Consider the following 19445-nt stretch of genomic DNA (forward strand, 5'->3'; position numbering starts at 1 on the left):
ATAATAAAGACCGCTTTGGTCCTTCTAGGTCGTACATTCCTCTCTCCATCATAAAGCACCAGTGGAATCTAACGGCCTTCCTGGTGTTATTATGGGATTGCAACATTGTGTATTAAGATATACTTTCACAGAAGATCAAGGTTAGGTGTGACCCATAGACAGCCTAACAGGAAATAAATCTGATTCAATGAAACGATTGCTATTTTAACTCTCAAAGGCATTTTGTTTCTTCTTTAATGCTTTTTATTTTGAATAGACAGCATATGTTCATTTTACACGCTTCAAAAGGAACAAGGGTATACAGTGAAGTTTCCCTCCCTCCCTCACCCCCTTAGCCCTCCCTACAGGTAGACACTAACATTTCTCCTCTATCTTTGGAGACAAATTTATACTTTCTTTGTCCCTATGTACAAATGACTGGCATACTTCACACAGGATTCTGCACCTTGATTTTTTTCCCTATAAATTTTAAAGATCTTTCCATATCAGCACACATAGTTCCCTTATTCTTTTAAACTACCGTATAGTATTCGATGATGGAATGGATGCACCACGATTTATTTGACTCTGTCCCTTTGGTGGATATGTAACTCATTTCCAATCCTTCCATATCAAAAATAATGGTGTTTACATTCCAAATGAAGTCCTTGCTAGAGATGCCCAAGGGTCTCTGCCCCCATGCTCTCATCCGGGGCATTTTAGATGACACGGCCGTCTACAGTTTTGGCCAGGGTAAAACATTTACAATAAACAAAAACAAAACAAAGCCCTTAACAGCCGGTGCCTCCCACGTCTCCCTCTCCACGCGGTGCGCCCCACACGTGGCGCTGCGGTTCCCGCGCTGGTCCAGAGCTAGCGGACCTGCTCTCCGGCACGTGTAGCGGCAACTGCGGACGCAGCCCGCGCGCCGCTGCTGCGCTCCGCCCGGCGCCCACCTCCAGTCTGGAGCCTGCAGGCCCGGGCGGCCGCGGGGGCTCGCGGACGCTGCAAAGGCCCACGAGATGCGCGCAGCGGCTAGTCCCGCGCGCCCTCGGACAATCATCTGCCCGCCCGGAGCGCGCCAGCGCGGATGCCTGGCAACCGCCAGCCAATCGCCGCCGGACCCCGGCCGTTTTACGGCAGCAAGCCTCGCCCCCACGCGCTGCCGAGGGGCGGGGAGGAGGTGTGCGGCGAGCGCGAGCCAATCCGTGCCGCCGCCTCCCGCCCTGCGCCCTCCCATTGGCCCAGAGTCAGGTGGCGGGCCGCGACCGTACGGTGGGGCCGAGCTGTCGTGAGGCACGCCGGCGAGCGGTTGCGGTGTCCGCGCTGTCCGCTCCGCCGGGTGTCACTGGGCTCCGAGGAGCGGCGCCGAGGGCACCGCGGGCGGCCTGGTGTCTGGCACGGCCATGGCGGGCGCGCTGGTGCGGAAGGCGGCGGACTATGTCCGGAGCAAGGACTTCCGGGACTACCTCATGAGGTGACGAGTCCTCGGGGCCGGACCCACCGAGGGGTCCAGGGTGCGGAACCGACGCCGCCGGGACGAGGGGCCGCGAGGGTGCGGGCAGCGGGGTGGGCTCCGCGCAGCGGGGCGGGGATTCCGGGGCGGCGGGGCGGTGGGTTGCGGACAGCGGGGTTGGGGCTCCCGGCCGCGGGGCGGGAGTCCAGGCAGCCGGGCAGGGTCCCGGGGTAGTGGCGCCTGGGGCTCCGGACAGTGGGGCAGCGGGGCGGGCCGGAGCCCCGGCGGGGGGACCCGCACCCCGGCGCGGGCGGGCGCCGAGAGCGGGCCCGGTCCGGCGAGTGGGGCCGGGGCTCCGGCTCGCTGCACCTGCTCAGCAGGTGTGTGCCCAGGTGTGCGGCGGACCTGCCCCGGGCGCGGGCTGGGAGGGCGCGTCCCGGCATCGCTCGGTGGAAGGTGAGCCGCAGGTGCTCCTTTTCCGCGACAAGGGCACTGAGCCTGCCCGGTCGACCTCGCCCTTCGGATTTCGCAGCTTCAGGACGTCAAGCGTGGGACGGAATCAAATCTAACATACGAATATTCTGCCAACCAAGGGCATACTTTTTAATATTCTGCTTTCCATTAAGTCTTTATTTTCAATGAGAAAGAAAGGGCAGTGGCGGGATGAAAAGCCTACTTCCTATGTTTTATTTTATTTTTTGGCTCCGCCGCTCGTCAGGCGGGGTCCTAATCCCGCCCCCCCACAGGGGCCACCTGCGGCCCCTGCATTGGAAGCGCTAGTCTTAACCACTGGACCTCCAGGGAAGTCCCACTTTCTGTATTTTATTTTCGCCTGTAATCTTGAGATGCTTGCTTTTTATTTCATTTATTTAATATAACTTTAAAACCGTTTGATATAGTTTATTTAGGTGTATACATTTTAGTTTTTCTTTGTGATTTTTTTTTTAAACCTAGGTAAGTGTAGGGCTGCAGTATTTTTCAACAGGTTAGTGTAGTAAAGAGGTGAAGTGATGACAGCTGAGGAGAAATAAGTATCCATAGGGTACAGTATGAAGGCAGCTTCATTTTACCAGTAAAAGAAAAAAAAAGGATTTTTTTTTAATTCTGAATTTTATTGCAAATACTGTTTGCTTGTAATTTTAAGGGCAGTAGGGTAAGAAAAATAATTGTCTGCCACGTGGTAAATTTGGAAACAGAAGCTTCACTCTTGACTTTCCAAAAATGAACTTTGTGTACTTGCATAGGACCATTATTAATTAGGACAGATGTTTAGTACTGTGGAGCAGAGTATTTATCAGAGTAATGTGCTGGGGAGATGGGAGGAAAGTAGTCATGGAAGCCTGTGTTATTAGTCCCTGCAGTCAGGTTTCTCTGTGACTTCAAATATTACCTTAGGTTTCACTAATGTTTCTCCTTTGTATGAGCCTTCCTAATAGTTAAGTACAGCTAAGGGTAAAACTGTATGATGTAATTAAGAATAAAGTCTTATCCATATTAGAAATATGCTGATGATTACCTAACGTTCTGTTACACAAGAAGAATTTGTAAAATATATGTATTTTCAATGAAGAGAGTTAGCCCTGCTTTTCTAAATGTATGTTTTTTTTTTTACTAGACAGGTGTCTGTGAGCCAGATATTTCAATTGAATACTTTGATATATGGTCTAACCTTTTTTCAAAGATTAAGTTCATGTAGCTTTAATGTTTACATGCCTTTTCTAGTATTGCTTTTATTGTATCAAGCTCTGACTAAATGAGGAAAAAAAGAGAATTGCAGTGTCCAGGAAAGTGCTGCCTGGTAGGACATCCAGCTAGGATTCTGAAGAATGACTTCTAGCCAAGGGATCCCCAGCAGTCAATCCCAGTGGACTTTTGTTACCCTGTCTGTGAGATGGGTTTAATGACAGTGCCCTATCTGGTTGGGTTGTTGAGAAAAGTAAACCAGATGAGGGATGTGAAAATACTTGGAAACCCCAAATCACTACGTATTTCTATTATATCTTGCTATTTTTGTAGCAGAAACAGTTTAAAAAGTGTACTGATATGGGAAAAGTTAAAATCTTAAGTGTGAGTGTTACTGAACAGAACTTGAGTCTGTGCACCCGACGCACAGCAAAGCCGGTCTCCTGACACTGGTTGTGGGGAAGGGAAGTGCAGCGTTTACTGCAGGGCGCCTGCCAACCAAGGAGAAGGGGCAACTCATGCTCAAACTCCCAGATGGCTTTCGGGGAGGGGTTTTTAAAGACACATTAGGAGTGAGGGTTGCAGGGTGCGTGATCAGTTTGTGGACTTTCTTCTGACTGGTAGGTGGTGAGGTAACAGGGTGATATTTTGGGAATCTTTATGTCAACCTTCTAGTTCCAACTAGTCTGAAGGCTACCTCTTGTGGTGGGAATGTAGTGACCATCCTCCACCTGGCTGGGAGCCTTAGTTCCTGCAGAACACCTCAAAGATATGTGTTAGATTGATATGTGTATCCCTTCAGGAGGAACTAGGGCTCTGTTTTATCGCTGAACTATTGTTTAAGCTATCATTACTTTTCTTGCTTAACTGCTTTTCCTTCTTCCTGCATTCCCTCACTTCCCTCCTTAGCAACTGCTTGAGTCCGCCCTTGGGAACTTGGGGAAGGCCTGGAAGACTAAAGCCTTTTTCTACAACAAGAAACGGGGGACACAGAGGGGCATTTGTACTCAGGAAGGCCCTGCAGGGTCCTGCTCAGTTTCATGAGGCGTAAAGCTCTGCGATTTTGACTTGGAAATCCTTCTGTGGACTGAACAGGTGAAGTGAGATGTCCACTGGCCTTGTCTTCCCTGCTGCTCCTGGCAGCAGTAGGATTTCATGCCAGCCTGCAGAGCAGTGATTGGGCTGATATCAAAATGCTCAGCAGCAGCTCATTTATTAGCTTTTGCTCCAGAAAGGAGTCACTTCTCCCCAGCATTTATTAGAGGAACGTTTCCCCTGTTTGGTCCTCTAGTCTTCTTGCTTACGGCCCCTGCTTTGCTTTGGCAAATAAATAAAGCCATAAGGAGACAATTTCATATTCTCTTCCAATCAGAGACGGGGCCCTGTGCCTTCTCGCCTTGTCAATCATTTGTACTCCTGAACAACTCAAGCTCTCTAGCGTTGTTTTTACAGCCTGCCGAAGGGGTGTAGAGGTTTTCCAAACTAAAGCTGCTCTAGAATTTTTAAAGTCATTTTATTAACAACATAGTTGAAGTTTTTAGCAAAAATTTAAAGTCATATTTTACATAGATTATAACCTCCTGTCAATTACATTTTATGGATAAGACTGAAATGTCTTTCTTACTAAAGTGAATTTCCAAGTGTATTTTAAAATGTTGATTTTTTTTTTTCATTGAGGAACACGAGTTAGAACAGGCTGTAACCAAAGGCAGTGTGTGGACTTTGATTGGATCTGATATGGGAAAAAACAGCTATAAACGGCATTACTGGGACAACTGGGGCATTTAACTTGGGTCTTAGTATTAAACTGTTAAGTAATTCCTGACAGTTTTTGTTGGAAGCGATGGCAGTAGTATTACACCTATAGGTGATGGGTTTGATGATGGGTTTGCAACCCAGCCCGTTTGCTTTCCAGCTGTGTAGTCTTGGACAAATTGCTTGGTGTTGGGGCTTTGGTAGCTGTTTGACAACACAGCACAGTGCTGTGTATATTACAAAAGTAAATGTTCTCTTGTTATTGTTATCAGTATTCCATGTTTAATCCCTGGGCTCCCAGTGCTCCTTCTGATGCCTTCCATCCTTCCTTTCACTGATTTCTTCTTACTTACTTTAATGAAAATCTTGAATCAAGAACTTCCTGGATCTCTATTATCGTTTTGTTTTGTTTTTTTAAATAAACTATTTCCTCACATACGTTATTGGTGGAGTAAAAGAAGATAGCTGTCTCTTTTTTGCTCTTATTCTCCCTCCTGAATTTTGGTTAAGAAAAATAAATTAGATGAGCAACTAAGTTTTGAGGTAGGATGTGTGTTCTAGTGACTGAGTCGGTCAAGGTCTGTGTATATTTATACTAGAGATTTACTCCCCTCCCTCAGAGAAGTGAACAGAGGTATACGTGCACATATGTATTTGGATATATGTGCAAAGAATGCTTTCTTAGGTAGAACCTAGATCACGAGTATTTGAAAATCAGTTAATCAGTCAGCATGCTCTTGTAAATCTGAAGTGAGTTGGCTGTTGGCAGTGAATATTCTCCAGTTAATGAGGTTATCTATTCTAAGTTATTTTAACTTCTTAGTTTCCAGGAGAGCTTTAAGAATTTATATTTACTACCCAAGTGAGAAGTTGCAGTGGAAAACAGGGAGTCTTTCACAAGTTATAGGATATTAGAGCTGGAATAGACTTCAGACATCAGGTAGTCCAACACTTCACCTGCCATATGGAAAAACAGATCCAAACCAGGCGGAAAAGTTGAGACCCTCTGGACGCCAAACCTGTGAAACCAAAACAGGAATGTCATTAAGATGACATTAAGATTTAAAGGGAAATGGTTATGCACAAAAACAGTTTTGAAAAGAAGGTTTCAGGTACTTTCTTTGCACCTACTTTTCCTGTGTCTGCCTCCCTTCTCTGCCATGCTGCTTGCATACCCGCCCCTGGCCTTACTTCCCTGCCATGTAAATGACCTTCAGAAAGTTACTGAGGCTGAAAGTGTTGAAGCAGAACTGGCCACAGGAATCTCTTTTCTGCCGTCCAGTTTAGTTTTGACCATCTAAATACAGTTGAATATCACACATTCTGATTGTTAAAACTCCCTCTCATTTTAACTTGGACTAGAAAATGAGGTACAAGTTGCTGAGCGTAACTGAAATGGCAGTGAGCGTTTTCAGCCTGTAGGAGAACTGCAGGCTCGAACGTCTCCAAGCCTTACCCCGCTCTCAGTGATGACATAAACAGACTATGCTAGGCTGCCACCTAGATCCTTTTAGTATTGTGTAAGCAAGTTATAAATTACTCACAGTACTTTCAGAGAAAGCTAACAGTTACTGTCAGTAATTTTAGGAAAGGAAGAAACAGATTGGCAATGCCGAGAAGACATTAAGAAAATAAAAATGAGCTTAGAAGAAACCTGGAGCCAAACAAACAGCATTCCAAATTAAGGAGAAACAGAGGATAAAGTTTATGCAGGGTAGTCATCCTCTGTCACCTCCATCATCATTCTTAACGGGGGAGATCGGTTTTTCCTCCGCAAGAATTCAAGGTCATAAGTGAACCAAGAAAACCCTTATGCATTTTGAGGTTGTTTTAACCTTCACTGAAACAAAATACAGGCAACATACCGAATAAAGAGAAAGTCAAGGGTATTTTCCACACAGTTTTAACATTATTGTCCGCCAACTGCAGTTTGTGTTGCTTATAAGTTTACCTTTCTTTGGAACAGAAGCTAATACATACTAGGAAGCTTTTCTTGTCCAGTTTGGCTCTGCGCAAATATGCTTCTCAGATTTTTTGCCTGAGTACTTGATGCATGTTTTGGACAGTTCTGACATAGAATTAAGGGATGCTGAGTTGTGGCTTTTTGTATTTCCCAGGGATGTTTAGAATAAATTTATTCTCAGATTGGCTTATCGTCATTAAACCACTATTAAAGTGATGTGATCAACTTTATTTTTGTGGTCACTTTCACGTAGGACTTTGGGATTGAGCAGAGTATGATGGCAGAAGTTATTCCTCCTTCACACTCCCTTATAACCTGCCTGTTGTAAAATAGGGTAGAGTTTGAACTAGTGCACAACTCAAGGAAAGGGTCCTGAATTGAAAACTCAATTATCTCCGAGCTGACAATTTAGATTTTAAGAAACACATCTTTTAAAATATTTTTGTAGGAAAAAAATGTGCCGTTGGTAATTTACAGATAAATAAAAGGCCTGTGTTCAGATCCTGAACAAAGGAGAGTGACACCACAGGTGACTATAGTCCATAAACTACTGGATCCTGCCCTCTGACCTGATAAGGGACTCACCCTCTCTGCCGTCCAAACACTGTGCTCAGCTTGGACTTGCTGTGAAATACAATCTTGGCAACGTAATTTGTTACCGCAGCTGAAACATTATCTATTAAAACAGTGCACTTAACATTGAAAGACGGACTCTTTCTAGGCTGTTCGTATTTCATAACAGAACCTATTTGAAGTATATTATTAGCATCGTCAACAACTACTCTCATGCTGGAGATTAGAACCTCCTTGACCTCTGCATCAAAACAACTAGCGGAGCTGTTTGGACGAGACAGTGTGTATAGAGGATTTTATCATTTTATTTCAGTAATTCTTTCAGGAGCTACACTTTCAAGAGTTTGCCTTGTCAGAACAATTAAGCTATATCCTGAAAAGAAGAAATGCCATCTCAGAAGTAAAAGTAATTCGACGTATTTCTGAATGGTATTAATTTTAGCATTCAGGAAAACAATTCACTTAACATTAGAAGACCTTTCTCTTCATTCGTTCAGCAAACATTTTCTGAGTGCCTTGTGAATTCTGGGCACACTTGGGCCAGAGTTTCAGCTGTGAACAGAATATGGAATTACACGCCTATTTTTAGGAGCTTACGTTCTGGTGAGAGGCTGTTGGTAAGTAAAAACGGAAAGTCCGTTGCTGGTAGAATTCTGCAGCATTGTGCTTCTCTCCAACTTGTCATTTTCAAAGAAATGCCCCCTATAAGCCCGTGCTGTCCAGTCTGAGAGCCACAAGCCCCAGGTGGCAGGGGAGCTCGTGGAGGGTGGCCAGTCCAAGCTGAGCTGTGTCGACACCCACCGGATCTCGGAGGCTCAGTGCCGAAAAAGAATGTAAAATACGTCATCAATAGGTTGTTATTGATTACGTGTTCAAATTAAAATATTTAGAAATGTTGGAATAAATAATAAAATTAACTCCTGTTGTTTTTCACTTTTGTTAACATGACTTCTAGAAATTTTTAAATTTCATGTGACTCCTGTTCGTGACTTGCATTATATTCCTGTTGGATAGCTCCACTCTAAGGATTAAGTTTACGTTTCATAAAATTAAGGTTTACTTTCATTAGGTCAAAGTTATTGACCTAATATCACTAGATCTTCTCAAGAAAAAAAAAAAGAATATGTGCTCCTAGTGTTGTAGTTCTGTTACTGAAACTTGAACACATGTATGAGGTTAAAGTAACCGAAATCTTACAAAGCATCTGATCTTTTTTTTTTTTCCCCTCATGTCTCTCCTGTCTGAACCTCGGTGACTCCTCACAAAATAGTACGGTAAGAACCTGTCGCTACTTCATATCAGGCTTCTGCAGACTTTCTGCATTAACAGAGTATGGACAGGAGACAGCTATCATGCCACATCCTGGGACCTTGTGGGTCCCGGGCTAAGGGCACCTCCAGTGACCCCTTGGTCCACCGGTTCCACTCTGGACACTAACTTCTCTGCAGGACCAGTGCATTGACTGATGAATATCTGACAGAGCACAGACCAAACATGTATTCCAGGAAAGGGAAGTGAGAACTAGAGTCTTGTACTCGATAGAAAAGATGTATTATTAACTTTCTGTGGTTAGATATTTTAGTAACTAGTGTTGAAATTATCTTTACCTTTTATGTTCTTTTTATGAAATATCTCAAGTATATCTCAATGCTTATAATCGCAAGTGTATATATAGCCCTTAACTTGCAGAACGCTGCTTCATATAACCCTACACTCACCACAGTAAAACTTTGAATACTGTCTTGTGACCAGAAGTCCCCCGGGCTGCCTCAGGTTTCAGATTTATGCCGTGGCCTCTTACTACCTGGCCGCAGCTGTGAGCGCAGGCGCCTGGCCTGGCTGAGCCCCTCAGGGCAGCCCTGAGTGTGTGCATAATGCGGGGATCTGGGGGCCACCGTGCAGAGTAGAGCAGAGCGTGGAAAGTGATTAAACAGGCAAGCGATGGGAATAGACTGACGTGGTCAAAAAAAGGAGGAGAGAAACATCACTGGAGTAACAGAGAGTTAAAAGTGAAGGGACACAAAGGGAAGGACAGGAAGGGAAACAGGCGGGTAGGTGAGGAGGGATAGATACTCCATCACCAGAGGTCTGGAGGATGAGGAAGGAGGAAAATGGCCAGGCTTCATCTAGGCACAAGAAGCATTAGAGTGTCAGCAATGAGTAGCTGAGCCAAAATCCAGTCTGAAAGCAGGAGGACTAAATAGCCCCCCGGAACCCCAAAGGCTCTTCTACCAGCTGCGCCTGAGGTGCGGCGCCCGCGACTCAGGTGTGAGATCGTGCAGCGCTCACCATGCTGGCAGTAGAACAGCTCTGACAGTTTTATGGCTATTTAAGGCAGAGGCCTCGTGCTTACATTAAACACGTTATGTAAATGTTTCAAAATATTCTTAAATCATGACGAAGGTAATTCTCACTTATTTTTCTTGCATTTCCTTGTTTCTCATTCTTACGAAGTTTTTGGATTTTAATGACTCTTGGTCAGTATTAGAAGTGCAGGTCTAGAAACGTATTTTGCAGTCTGCGTTTATCTTAAATGCTCTGATAGGCAGAAATAAAGCACTGCTTAATGTTCTGATAACTGAAAAGGGTCTTTACCCAACAGCGTGTGGTTTCCTTCATATTCTATTTTATTTTTTGTTTTTCACTTTTTTTGGGCCGTGCTGCACTGCTTTCGGGATCTTAGTTCCCCATCCAGGGATGGAACCCGGGCCAGGGCAGTGAAAGCACCAAGTCCTAACCGTTGGACCGCCAGGGAACTCTCTCCTTCATATTTTAAAGCATTATTTGCAAATCGTACATAAATAAAACAATTTTTAATTTAATGGGGAAAGCCCCTGGACTTATTTCAACCTCAGAAGTTAAATTAAATTGCATGTTGCTACTGTTCAACGTGGACAACTTCATTTCGGTACCCTGGGATGGCCATGGTCGTACATGAGAAACTCCTGATCCATTTCTTAAATATAGGCTGTTCCTATTACTTCAAAATTAATTTTCAGTTTAATTTCTCATTATCTGGGGGTCTGAGTGTAGATTTTTAGGTTCTCTGATCTTCATATAGCTCGTATGGGCTGAAAAGCAATTTCTTCCCTTATTAAGTTACTTTCTTCAGAAAAAGTATCCAACTTAGGGTCTGCATTTTAAGAGATGTTGACAAATAAATACCTTAATGAAAATTTGAAAAAAGTTTGATAGATTTAAACGTTACATTACGAGAATGGTTGTAACAGGTTTAAGTTGTAGCAAGAGTGACTTGTGTAAGAATTTAATCTCATTTGAAAATTCTCTAAACGGGACAGTCTGAGATTACTTAGTTGTGATCTGGAAGCTGGTAGGGACCTTGGTAAAGTGCCCGATCCCTTCTGGTTTGGGGCTCTCACCTTGTGAGAACTGCTGATTCATAGGCACATGCTTGCACACTGAACGCCTGCACGGTAGCCTTCCCCAGTTAACCGCATACTTCACGTCACTGTTTAAGAGAAGTTGTAGCTGTTCACGCTCTGTCTTCACTTTTCCTCTTCTTTCTCCCCTCATTTTTTAACAGCACTTTTGGGGCCCAGTAGCCAACTGGGGTCTTCCCATTGCCGCCATCAATGACATGAAGAAGTCTCCGGAGATCATCAGCGGGCGGATGACATTTGGTAAGGATGCAGATTGGAATAACTGGGAGGCTCTTTACATATAAAATCATAGCATAATACAGCTCCTGCTTACGTTTCAAGTTCGTAGCACCAGACACTACAGTCACTATTAGAAAGTAACGTAAAGCGCCTGACGTCATTGATGGGTGTTACTCCTCATGGTAAGGAAGGAAAAGGGTTACTGTAGTTGGAAGTATTTGTTAAGGTCCCGTTTGCCTTTCAGATGTAGTCCCCCTAGTTAAGGAGTGTGTCCTCTTGAACTTTATGTGGAAAAAGGATCTTAAAGTTTACTTGAAGTCCTGATATTTGAACATAAAACTCGTTGAGGGGATTAAATAGCAGTTCTTTCAGATAAGGGACTATAAACCACTCTAGGGGACAGAAAAGGAGGCTAGAACTGATGTCAGTTTACTGACATTATGTTCTTTAACTGTTTAAGTAATAAGTAACAATACGTAACGGGAGCAAACCATCTGATGAGTTTCCCATTCATGGAAGCATCTAAGCAATAGCTTTTATCATCTGTAAAGGTTTTAGCAGAAAAGGTTATTTTTTTGAGGCAGTTGAGCCCTGTCAGCCCTCAGCTGGAGGCTGTAGGTCACTGTCCTGCGTGTCCCCGGCAGCCCTCAGCTGGAGGCTGCAGGTCACTGTCCTGCATGTCCCCGGCAGCCCTCAGCTGGAGGCTGCAGGTCACTGTCCTGCGTGTCCCCGGCAGCCCTCAGCTGGAGGCTGCAGGTCACTGTCCTGCGTGTCCCCGCAGCCCTCTGCTGTTACTCGCTGGCGTTCATGAGATTCGCCTACAAGGTGCAGCCTCGCAACTGGCTGCTGTTCGCCTGCCACGCCACCAACGAGGTAGCCCAGCTCACCCAGGGCGGACGGCTGCTCCGGCACGAGTAAGTAGGTCCCGCTGAGCTTTGTGTTCTGAGGAGCTGGGGAGGCCTGTGTCTGTCGTGGGGCGGGCTGTGACTGTGCGGCTGGGGAGACTCGATGCAGGGCAGAAATACGCTGAGAAGCGACTGCGCCGTTGAGACAGTGCGATGAGAATCCACTTATCAAACATGAAAATTAGCATGAAATAGGGTATTACTGTTCTTATGACATCGTGAGTTGAAATACATGTTAACGTAAAGGTGTCTTCTTAAAGCCCTCCAAGGCCTTCGAGGCTGGCGGTGAAGTTTTGTCTCTCATTGCGTTTGCCTTTGTGCTCCTTCCCAGGATGTCTAAAAATGCCTCAGCATAACAATGGAAAATGAAGAACCGGCTTCTTGAAGGGGTGGCACTGCCAGCTGCTGCTGCTGAGTCACACATTCCACCCTAGTGAATAGTCTTGCTAAGAGAAATATGCAGAATGCTATTTTTACTAACCAGACGATTCTTCTAGAAATAGCAGGGAGTTCCCAAAGCCACTCTCGGCTGCCTTACAAGTACTGAATGTTTTACTTCTCTTCAGAAAGCATAGCTCAAATATGCGATCAATGTAATGATTCCCAGTGATGGTTTTATCTGCAGTAATATGTATGTTATCTGTTAGAAGTTACCTTATGAAAAACCGAAGAGAACAAAATTTGTAACCATCAGCATTTAAGTACTCAGAAATCCTGACCTTTCGTTTAATGACCATGAGACAGCTGGCAGCTGGCCACATAGCTAAAATCACATTGCCAGTGTTTGAAAAGGTATTTGTATTTCCATGCAGTGTGTATATTGAAATGCTGTAAATTAATGGCAATAAATGATTTAAATATTTGTCAAATGAGCATGATTAAATGCCTTATTAAGAAACTGAAGAACTATATCCCTAAAAGGTCAATTACAGGTGAAAAGTGGAACTCCTTGAAAATGATTCAGATGGCTAGGGAAGTGACAAGCTGGGGGCCAGTTTCGGGAAAGCGTCCACATTCCCAGCTATTCATAATGCGCTCTTGCAATGGGCAGATATTAGAAAAGGCACCCAAGCACTGCGCCTAAAACTGCCCCGCACTAGCTGACTGCAGGCTGCCCGGAAGCATCCTGGGCTTGAGTTTCCCCCCGAGGCAGGTCAGCTAACGTCTGTGCTGTTTCCAGGGAAGCCGTGGGGCTTGCAGGCCCACAGCACGTGTCGACGGCCTGGTGGCCAGCGCCGCGCTGGGCCCCGGGAGTGGAGGCTGACCTCTGGGCAGGGAGCCAGCTCTGCGGGGCAGGGGTGGACCCGCGGCCCGAGAGCGTCCTGAGAGCACAGTCCTCACGCCTCAGGTCACATCACGCACTTAGTTGGAGTTTTTCAACCTTCACCGTGAACGTGAGCACGGTTTCCCATCTCCTGGCAATAGTGGACGAGAGCGGCAGGCGCAGGGCTGACGTCGGCGGGTCTGTGTCCCAGCACCTCCTCAGCTAGCCTGTCCCCTCTGAATCATTTCTGTCACTTTTTCTTTCCTTCAGAGGCGTTACACCGCTTTCAAAGCGCTTTCGGATGCGTTCTTTGAGCCACACGCAGCCCTGTGAAGCCAGACTGGTGCGCTTCCACACGGGGTACAAGGGGGTGTGCGTGGCGGGGCCTCCTGACTCGCGGCTGCGTCTGCCCCGCCACCCGGGGCTGGGGGCCCTCAGGCTCATTCCTCCACAGCTCACTGGAGTTGAGGGTGGTTGAAAGCAGCTGGCGATAAGAGCCCAGATGGGTTTAATTCAGTTAAAACCGTGCGTCCTGCTTAATCTGACATACAAGTAATATAACTGGTAAGAAATTCAAACTATACAGATGCATATAAAGGAGCCACCGCAGGCTCGTGCCTTTCTTCCTGTCCCGTCTGTCCGGAGTCACCACTGTTAGCTTTTGTGGTTTTGGATCTTCCGCTTCCCTTTTCACCTTGGGAAACTCGTCCTACCTACCTGTCTCTAGTGCTAAGTGAGGAGCAGGGATAGCCCGCGGGGGTCAGCCGGGCTGGAAACCGAGATGCCGCCCCAGGCCCGGGAGAGATGCCGCCCCAGGCCCGGGAGAGATGCTGCCCCAGGCCCGGGACAGATGCCGCCCCAGGCCCGGGAGAGATGCTGCAGAGATGGGAGCAGGAGAGGGCCCGATAACGTCAGTCAACGGTCTGCTTCCCTGAGCTGCTCTCACACCTGGTGAGGAAATGGGGCAGAGGCCAGCAAAGTCACTAATGCTCTGAATGAACACGGATGAGCAGGGCGTGTGCGCAGGCAGAAGGTGTGCGGGGAAGGGGTCCCGTGGGAGCCGCAAGGTGGACGGCCCACATCAGAGAGGGTCCTGAGGGGCCCAGACAGAGGACACGGGTCTCGTACCCTGGCAGCTCCCTGATGGGGTCTCGGGAAGCCCCCAGCTGTCCTCTTTCTCTGAGCACAGTGTCCCGAGTACTGGCAAGGACAGAGGCAAGGATTCCAAGTGAACAATGAGAAAAGGTGGGGCAGGGTGTGCAGTGTTCCACGGCTGGCATCTGACCCCTAATTTCCTACAGCGTCGACACCAACAGGAAAAACTGTGCTCTGGAACAAGATTTTGTAAAGGTTCTTGGTTCCTTTAAAGTGACCAGTGTCTCATTAGCAAACAGGACACTTAAAACAAGTGGGCGTTCCATTTATAAGTGAAACCCTCTTCAAGCAGACTGACCAAAGGACATGAAAACTTCGTTGCCGTGGGGACTGGACAGGAGCCCTCCTGGGAGCACCGACTCCAGGGCCTGGGCAAGCTCGGTGCTCTTCCTGGGAACTTACAGAGCTCTGTCTTGTGGAGACATCTGAAGTGTGTCATCACAGCATGGTGGTCAACACTGTGCATCAACTATACTCCAATAAAGTTAAAAGAAAAAATGTGGCTCTTTGGTCTACACTGTGAGAGCAGCGCCTGCTCCCTTCAGGGTGTCCTCAGGGCATCATACCTGGGCATTGGGGGTGTATTAGTAGAGAACACTGCCAGCAATGTCAATACGTAAATACGTTAACAATGAACAGGAGTTCACATTTACAGTGACAACAGCTGCACAGCTAAAACGTGAAAACACAAGGACTGGGTTGATGCAAAATGTAATTACTCTAAAGGCCCAATGATCCTGTAACCGAGCAGGACCCGATGGGGCCTTCCTGGGACAGGCCCCTCCCCCAGGTCCTCTTCAGCAGCTCCGCTCTGAAGTACCCAGATCATAGTATCTGATGCACCTTTCCCGAGTTGTTTTACAGATGCTAAAACCGCCACCAAATGGAAGAAATTAACTACTTGACGACCATGGGCACGTAGCCCCCAGCCCTACTGGCACCTAAGGATTGATCATGTGGACCCCCGTGACCCCGCCCTGTGACCTCACCATCAACCAATCAGAACTGTGCACGAGCTGATCACACACCCTGGGAGCCCCCTGCTCCCTCAGCTGGCCTTTGAAAATGCTTTCCTGAAATGCGTCGGGGAGTTCGGGTGTTTTGAGCACAGCTGTCTGGACTCCTTGCTCGGCGCCGGCAGTAAACGCTGCACTTTCCTTCCCCACAGCCCGGGGTCAGTGGCTTGGCTTTACCGTGCGGGCAAGTGGACCCAAATTTGGGTCGGTAAAAATACATTTCCAGATTTTTAAATTACCACATGTAACGTCTCTAAAAATACTCAAGATCTCAAAATATTTTTCATTTCAAATAATAAAATACAGAGAGAATTTGAAGCTACGAATACACTATGCCACCTCCATGATAAGGGACACTGACTGTCAGGGCCAAAGTGCCACGAGGGCTTCAGCCAAGGAGCATTTCCTTTCTCTGACAAGTCACGGGACAGAGGTGACCATCGTGAAGTACGTCCTGCACTGCCCCATCTTTCCCACCCACAGCGTGGGTCCTGGGCTGGGACGTGTACCTCCCCGGGAGCAAAGGGTGATAAGCGTCGGTGGTGACAGTTGCCACACGCCTCCCTGCAGAGCTCAGTGACTCCTTTTGTCTTTCTGCATTTTCATTCAGGATTTCTTAGTCGTTTTCTCAGGTGCATGTGTAGGGAAGGTTTGCAGACGGTAGCAGGAAAGCAGCAAGAGTTGTTACAACATCTGAGGTCCTGACACCCACATTACATCAGAGTTCTTCCCCGTCATTTTGAGGCTGGAGATAGATGGGCTCCAGGCGGGGCACTTACAACCAGCCTCCTGGTTACATTTCCTGAGGCGGGAGGCAAGTGGGCTCCAGGCTAGATATTTACAACCAGCCCTCCATCTGTGCTTCGAGGTAGAAATAACAGCAGGACCAGGGTAAATAGTTGGAGTTTGCCTCCGGAGGACACTTTAAGATAACAGTCGCGGCAGGAACAGAGAGGAGCTAACCCTTGTTTGAGTAACAGATCCACAGGCCACGTATCTCCCATCCTTGGGGCAAGGGAGACACTGCGCATGTGCAGAAAGGCTCCTTGGGGGTCAGAAAGGAGGGGGCAGCACCCCATAATATGTGACGCCAAGGCCCCCCATAGGCCTCTGGGCTGGAATCCATCTTGGAAAAAAGTTGCACACGCACGGTGGGGAGGGTCCTAGGGGAGGTCGGGTGTGGAGCAAGATACCAGATAATTGGCCTAAGGCAAACAAAGACCTGGAAGGAGTGTCCTGTCAATGACTTAACCGCCTCTACCTCGCTCCTCCTGGTTGGCGGGGGACACCCACACCCTTTCCCTCCAGGGGTGCGTCTCTGCCCTGCTTCTGCCTTAACTGAACAAACTGCTTCTCTGTGAGCTCCCCCACTTGTTGTGCCGCGTCTCTAAGGAGCCATGGGGGGTGGGAGGAGGGCGGAGGATGGCCTGGGGGGAGGTGGCGGCCAAGGGGTGGCCACGGGGCTCCCAGGATTGTGATGGAGCTCCCAGCTCCACAGAAAAGCTGCGTGAGAATCAGCTACCCTCCCTGAGAGCTTTACTACAAACGCTGATCTCAGAGCCAAGACCTGCTTGCTGGCAGGCACCTCGGGCAAACGTTCCTTAGGCGGCGGGCACAAAACGGGCTGTTGGTCTATATTCCCGATGGAGCCCGGCTCTGATTCCTCTCAGTTGCTCTGAAGGTCCAGCTGAGGCCATCGAGACAATATTTCAGCCCCAACTAGTATTCCTCACCTAATCATTCATGAGGGCCGCTAGACAGTGGTGTTCTATGTCCAGTTATCAGAGGGCCTTCTATAAACTAGGGCTTTACTCCTTTAACTAAGACTATACCCTAACCTGGACATGGGCCCTACTGAAAAGGCAGGATAAATACTCAATTCTTTCCTTTTCTGCCCAATTTTTAAAGTATAATTGGTTCAATAGCTGTTTCAGTTGTAACACATTATTTTGAATTAATTTTTCTGGCGTTTTCCCTTTTGAGCATAACAGACTCACGAATTTTCACAGATTGAAAGTGTTTTTATCAGCAGTGTTTATTATCATTTTTTGGCTCAATTGTCGTAACTTTGGCCACTGGGAGCCCCCCTCCAGGTCTCTTGGGCTTTGATCCCTCCTGCCCACTCTGAATGTTCGCTTCCCCACCACGAAGACATTTCTACGTGTATGGCGAGCGCGGGCTCCATGTATATGGGAAGTGGGGTTTGCGCCCTACACACGGGCTCTCGGTACCCACTTGCTGCTAGAGGTACAGGGCTTCTTGGCCAGTTCAGCGCACAGTACTCAAAAGGACTTTAAAAAGAAATCATGCATTCATACTGATACTTCCCTGTCAATTCTACTGTAGTACCTCTACTTAATTTCTTTCACTTTCGTAATTGAATCTTTTATACTGAATTGCATTATTTCTAACACAAACATTTCATTGCTTACTTGCTTTACCCAACAATATAAAGAAAAATGGTTTCTCAGTCACACCGTTATTACTTTAAACAATGAAACTACTGAATACAAGCCCGAAATTTCCCTTATTCTTTGTCCTTGGAATGAACGTCCGAAGTATGTAGATTCCAAGTAATCGTTCTAAATTCACTTAAAATAATCTTTTGTCTCTGCTACGCAAGCACTTCCCCAATGTAGAGTTCAACACAGTTGTTCATATTTATTTTCAATGTGAAGGCTCTTGCATTCTAGCGGCTGCTAGTTCTTAGAAGGTGGCAGCTCCTGGCTCGTGTTCCTAGTACAGGAATTGGAGGCCAAGCTAACAGTTAAATGACTATCCGGGAACTTCCATCTCTATGATCGCTTCAATTCTCCAGTGTAGACGGTGAAGTCTGTCTACACTCATGGGTTCTGGCTGAACAAATCAACTCTACCTTTTCCTACTTAATTTCTAGTACTGTTACAACCTACATAGTTTAATTTTTTAATCTTGTACTGACGTGCAAGTTTTATCTTGTGCCCTTTTTGAGCTATCACTTTTCTCTTTAAATAGAAATAATAATATCCAAATTTTCTGCATACCACGCTCTGTATTTTCACACCAAGGCTTACATTATATACATTCAAATAATTCTCAGTTAATATTTTCTTAACCGCATGCAGTCAGTGTTTAATTTTCTTGTACGGAGATTTTGAGGAGACACATGGTCCCAAGATTCCACAGGGTAAGCAAAGGCAACACATGTAAAAACAAGCTCTCTTTATTTTTTAAATTTTTGTCTGAAATCCTCTCTTCACTCAGAAGTCAGAATGTAGGGTTTGCTTTCTTAATATATTTTCTAGCACAATCAAATACCCTCTAAGTAGTTCACCCACCTCAAACCTTATAGTGACTATAGTTATGTCCTTTAAAATACAAATAAAACACAAGAGTTTAGCCAGACCACATGTGCTTAGTTTGCAAGAGCAGCACCACTTTTGACACAATTTTTGCCAAAAGTCAGGGTAAAGGTCCAAGCGAGCCAGCTGGAAGTCTAATGTGTGCAGCAGTGACTTTCGCTGCAATATCTTTGCTTCTGGCCAAGAGTGAAACAAGAGCACGGGGTGAAACACGTTCAAACAGGCTCCAGTCACCTGCCCTGGGCCTGCCGAAGTCCTTCCTCTGTATTTTTAAACCAGCACTACAGATATAATAATCTGCATTATTATATAGATGATAATAACAGTCTATAATGGATGGATCCAGTCTTTCAAGTTTTGCTTCATTTAAATCCAACCACATTCCATTTTCTTCTAAAAGTCTTTCTAATTAAGCCTCCCTGGCAGCCGGGAGGCTTGGAGGGCTCCCTCTGTGCCACACAGCCTCCCAGGTGACCCTGCGTTTGGAAGCGAGCATCCCAGGAAGCAGGCTCTCCACACAGCGTCCACTTTGCGGGTCCACGTGCAGCTTCCGTCACTGAGAAGGGGCGTCAGTTCCAGCAGCAGATGCCCAGGCTTTAATCAGGTGGAGGCCGCTTTCTCACTTGTCCAGTCGCATCGCACGGTCCAGGTGTTGGTCCTGGAAACATAGTCTTAAAACTCATTTCCATTCTGCACGATTCCGTGGTGGACCTCAAAGCATTTAGTAAATCCCTT

The 19445-nt window shown here is 46.6% G+C and overlaps 1 protein-coding gene across 1 annotated transcript; it reads left to right on the top strand.

Moving 5' to 3' along the window:
• Positions 1-1267: 1267 nt before the first annotated feature.
• Positions 1268-12803, top strand: MPC1 (mitochondrial pyruvate carrier 1). The gene is made up of 5 exons (XM_082855503.1): positions 1268-1456; positions 8680-8683; positions 10954-11050; positions 11811-11943; positions 12266-12803. Exons 1-5 carry the CDS (start codon positions 1386-1388, stop codon positions 12288-12290), a joined length of 330 nt encoding a protein of 109 aa, XP_082711629.1. The 5' UTR covers positions 1268-1385; the 3' UTR covers positions 12291-12803.
• Positions 12804-19445: the final 6642 nt, after the last annotated feature.

The sequence above is a fragment of the Leucopleurus acutus genome, assembly GCF_964270905.1.
Source record: "Leucopleurus acutus genome assembly, chromosome: 15".
Taxonomy (NCBI): domain Eukaryota; kingdom Metazoa; phylum Chordata; class Mammalia; order Artiodactyla; family Delphinidae; genus Leucopleurus; species Leucopleurus acutus.